At 39.7% G+C, this 5,000-nt stretch overlaps 2 protein-coding genes across 2 annotated transcripts in view; both read left to right on the forward strand.

The window, feature by feature from the left end:
* Positions 1 to 5,000, forward strand: part of LOC114548719 (microfibril-associated glycoprotein 4-like) — a 94,338-nt gene that overhangs the window by 604 nt on the left and 88,734 nt on the right. The window lies entirely within an intron of this gene.
* The window catches only part of si:ch211-207i20.2 (zinc finger protein 771), a 17,293-nt gene continuing 16,556 nt past the window's right edge, over positions 4,264 to 5,000 (forward strand). Inside the window, exon 1 of the mRNA XM_028568753.1 lies at positions 4,264 to 5,000. This exon is cut by the window's right edge and continues 54 nt beyond it. Coding sequence (XP_028424554.1) covers positions 4,869 to 5,000 — 132 coding nt within the window. The 5' untranslated portion in view covers positions 4,264 to 4,868.

Here is a 5,000-nt window from a genome sequence, read left to right on the forward strand (position 1 = left end):
TCTCTACTTTTGATACAACAGATTAGGGCTGGACATCATATGAAACTAGAAGACCATTGGCACCAACTATGTCATGCTAGCTTGTTGGGATGGGGCCGGGGTTAAAAACCGATGGCAAGGGAAAAACATTTTTAAAAGGGCTCCTTTGGAATCTCACCTAAAGATATCTAGGACCTCCTACCTCATTAACATATGGCAGAGTATGAGGGCGTGCCCTGACAGTACCTAGGTAAGGACTACTAGCCAGTCAGAAGCAGAGTATGAGGGCCCTGACAGTACCTAGGTAAGGACTACTAGCCAGTCAGAAGAAGAGTATGAGGGCGTGCCCTGACAGTACCTAGGTAAGGACTACTAGCCAGTCAGAAGCAGAGTATGAGGGTCCTGACAGTACCTAGGTAAGGACTACTAGCCAGTCAGAAGCAGAGTATGAGGGCGTGCCATGCTAGCAGCTAGGTGAGCATTATAACGTGTGTTACAAAGTGACCACGTTTGTCTCTGAAGTAAAGGCTGGACTACAACAGAGCTGTTTGGAGCAGTTTGTGAACAGTGTTTTCTTTGGGGTGGACTTTGGGCTTTTTCATTCTCATTAACATATGGACACAGGAATACAGAAATAAATAAATGTAGGTCAACAAAAATGTAGAAATTCATTCATAGCACTAATTAATTTATTCTTTTATATATTTTTTTATTTATTTTTATTTATGCATTTATTACTGCATATATCTATTCATTTATTTATTCATTCCTGTGTTTATTTATACATTTATTTATTTATTTATTGACACTTAAGTCATATTCCGTCCTCCATGTGGATTCACTTTTGAAACCCAGAATAATAACATTATTTTTACAGTCTATGGTTAACCCCCACAATCACATTAACTAATACCTGTGTGTGTGTGTGTAGGTGTACTGTGACATGGATTCACAAGGAGGACGGTGGATGGTGAGTATTTTAACTAAAGTCAACACTTCCTGTAGTTCCTTCACAATAAATCACATTCCAGTAAAAACCTTGTCTGGAAACATGAGCTGTCAGATATCTTGTGTGTTTAGCTAGTTAACCCTCCATTTCTCCCCAGGTGTTCCAGAGGAGGATGGACGGCACGGTGAACTTCTACAGGGGCTGGGATCAATACAAGACCGGCTTTGGTATCGCTGCTGGAGAGTACTGGCTCGGTGAGAAATGAAACCAAACTAACAGTCATGTCTTCATGAAACTGTTTCTAAATGTTTATGTTTGTTTTCAGGTCTCGAGTCTCTCTTCTACATGACTGTGAGGAAAAGGTACGAGATGCTGGTCGACATGGAGGACTTTGAGGGAAACAAAGTGTTCGCTCGTTACTCCTCATTCTCCATCGACACTGAGTGTGACGGATACACACTGAATGTTTCTGGATTCACTGATGGAGGAGCAGGTGAGGTTTCCACATTAAGAATGAGAATTTCAGCCATTAATGTTGTGGAGTGTGACATTGGTTCATGCTACATACTTGTCCCTAAACGACTAAACAAAGAGTTAAACGAGTTGCTGAGAAATCAAATCAGTCCTCTGTTTACATTTCATGAATCACATGGTTTCATATTTTTATCTAATTATGTTTTAATGAAGAAATTTAAGAGCAAATAAACATTGTCAGGGCTACAGACTAACTTTTTGCCTTGGTTGCACTGGTGTCCCTAACTTTTTTATTTAGGTGCACCAGCACAAAATTTAGGTCAGGGGTTGGCAACCTTAGGCACGCTGGCAATATGTGTGCAAGAGAGTTATTGATGTGTTGAAATCATGGTTGAAATGCTGAAGCACTCTCTCATTCGCATGCCAACAACGCCATTACACAGTTGCGCGACCTGTTATTTACGGAGTTTGATTGACTCATATCTCTGACAATACAGAGAGGATTACTAACGGCCGCTGGGGCAGATGAACTAACGCTAGTCTCGTTACTGTAAGGAGGCTACATTAAAACCTTTGTAGTTAAAAGCCAATACTTATCAGTGCACTCACCTGTGTAGACCGGCATAAACATGTAGAAAGCGATATTTCAATCTGCTCTGTCTGCTCAGTCCACTCTTGTCCATCACGCTGTTTTACGCAAACACAGCTCTACTCTGCAAATAGCACATTTTTACAAAAAAGCTATAACAAAAGCTGTCGGTTTGTAGTCTGTTTATCTTAGTTGGCAGGGAATCTTGAAATTTGGACAAATTGTTATAAACTTAAGCTGTCTGAAGAAACCATCCTCTCCGCTGGAGCGGTAAATATGGAAGCATTATAAGACCAAAACAAATACATGTGGCTACTTAATATGCACGTGAATGACGCAATCGTTATGTTCGTGTTCTTCATTCTTGATAATGATGCTGGTTGTGTTATTATTATTTTGCCACAGCATCGTTTCATTGAAAATGAGGCATACAGGACCTGCTTATCAGTCCATTCATCATTAAAGCTGGGCTTTTCCATAACTTTTCGCTTCAGGCTCTTTGACAGTGATATTGTTGTCAGCCCATTCTCCACCAATCAGGACTGCATACTAAAACCATGTTTCCATAATCATAATAATAATATACAATAATAATAATAATAATTACAAGGTCCTGATTATGAGAAATAAATGTTATCAAATGTTGCTGTGGAATACAATTACAGATTTCCTGGATATTACATTTTGATGTGATGAAATAATTAAACTTAATGTTGACATGGCACACTAATAAACAAGAAATTTTGAAAAGGGCACTTCATATCAATAAGGTTGCCGACCCCTGATGTAGGTGCACCCAAATTGTATCTTGTGTCGCCATTAACACTGAATGGCAATACACGATATATAGCTCTGTATTGTTTTACAAAGTGGGCTAAATGTTCAGTTTTAAGTCTAAGCCACTTTTCACAAGTTTTTTTATTAAAACAGATTGTGATTAAAATAAAATGCAAATACAGGGTTTCCTTTACCCGTTTGAAAATATACAGCTGCAACATCATCACATTTTTGTATACATTTTTATTAATTTACATTAGTAAGCTACAGGACAGCGTCTTTAAAAACATGAACTGCGCGAAAGAGAAAAACCTAATGAATGCATCTCTGTTCCCAGCACATTTCAAACCAAACTGACGCCCACGGATTATACACTTGTTGTGTTTCTGTAGGAGACTCCCTCAGTTATCACAACGGAAAGAAGTTCTCCACCTTCGACAAAGACCAGGACTCTGATGCTGAATGGAACTGTGCCAGATTAACACTGGGGGCCTTCTGGTACCACAGCTGTTTCTCTACAAATCCAAACGGTGTTTATCGTTGGGGGGCTGACAACACCATCCCTAATGTTGGAGTGGATTGGTATCATTGGAAAGGTCATAACTACTCCCTGAAGGCCATCAGCATGAAGATCCGTCCTGTGCAGTAATAAAGAAAATTTAAAGTATAAAAACATGTTTGTAGTTCAGGACAGCCAGTTGATGTTTGGTGGAGGTTTGAAACTCTAATATGAATCTTTATCTGCTGTACGGTGACAATAAATAAGAAGCTGAGCATTAAGATGATCTGATGTCTTCACTTTGTCTCCTGAGTCTTTCTGTCTCGACTCTCTAATGGAAGATGGACTCATTATGGGTCTGAAATCAGTTACAACTCTCCGGTGTCTTGTCTCAGCTGAACGAAAAGCAACAGATGGAGCAGGACATCACACAACAGCACCGAGTGTTAGATATGAACACATGTTATATATATATATATATATATATATATATATATATATATATATATATATATATAACTATACTTATTTAATTACTAAAAATAATCATGTAAAATTAGTAAAACAATTACTGAAAATACTTATATTAAACCATACCGGTTAAACTGTTAAAGTATTACTGAAAATTGAAATATTTTACTTAACTTAATAACTTCTGAGATAGTGAATTGAAGCTTTGAAAAAAAAATATAGACACACATAGAGACAGACAGACAGACAGACAGACACACACAGACACACACAGACACAGACACACAGGTTTTGGAAGCTTTTTTTTCTTGCATATTGTTGCTTTTTTCGAGTCGAAATATTACAAGAGAAAAGTTGTAATATTTTGAGTAATCATCAGATAAATTATGTATTAATATATATTAATTGCAGTATCAGTACTTTTACTGCAGGTATATATAAACCGTCTCTGGTATTATTAAGTTGCATTCAAGAGCCTGTTATAACAACCGGAAACTAGCATTTCTTCGACCCGGAAGATGAATAAACACTTCCTGCCACTTCTTGTCAGTTTGTTGTTGTTGACTAAAGTCTGAAGTAGTTTTCTTCCAACGTGTCGCTTACTTTATTAACTTAATGTTACAAAAGACAAATAGAACCGACAGAGCTTAGGTAATTCAGTTAGCATTAGCCGCCGTTAGCTTCGGTCGTTCAGCGGCGGCTGTTAGTTGTTAGCCGGCAGGATGAGCTCCTTCGCGGGCCTGGAAAGAAACACTTCGTGCCGCTCCTGTCAGTTTGTACCCCGTTTGTTGTTAGTGAACTAAAGGGGCGCTTTTATTAACGCAATGTTGTAAAAACAGAGTCAAGCTAATGCGCGAGGCCTAGCCAGTTAGCATACGCCGTTAGCCGCAGTTAAGAGTAGAAGGGATACAGCTACGGTGACGACCGTTACGTTTCGGGAAAAGATCTTGGTTTGGACTAAAACACTCCCGAGGAACGAACACTCGTTTCCTGGGTGAAGGTATTAAAATATATTATTATATTATAGTAGATTTAGCGTAACGTTCGTCCGTAGCTGTATCCCTTCTAGCTGTTAGCCGCAGTTAGCTTCGGTTGTTCAGCGGAAGAAGCGGCGGCTGTTAGCCGGCAGGATGAGCCCCTCCGCCGGCCTGCACACCCAGCTGGCCGCCGTCATGGAGTCTCTGGTTCACGCTGCGGTGGCGGAGCTCAAGAAGCTGGTGGAGGACAGCTCGGCCTTCGTGCTCCACCTGGAGGTCCGGGCC

The sequence above is a fragment of the Perca flavescens genome, chromosome 21 (genome assembly GCF_004354835.1).
Source record: "Perca flavescens isolate YP-PL-M2 chromosome 21, PFLA_1.0, whole genome shotgun sequence".
Taxonomy (NCBI): Eukaryota; Metazoa; Chordata; class Actinopteri; order Perciformes; family Percidae; genus Perca; species Perca flavescens.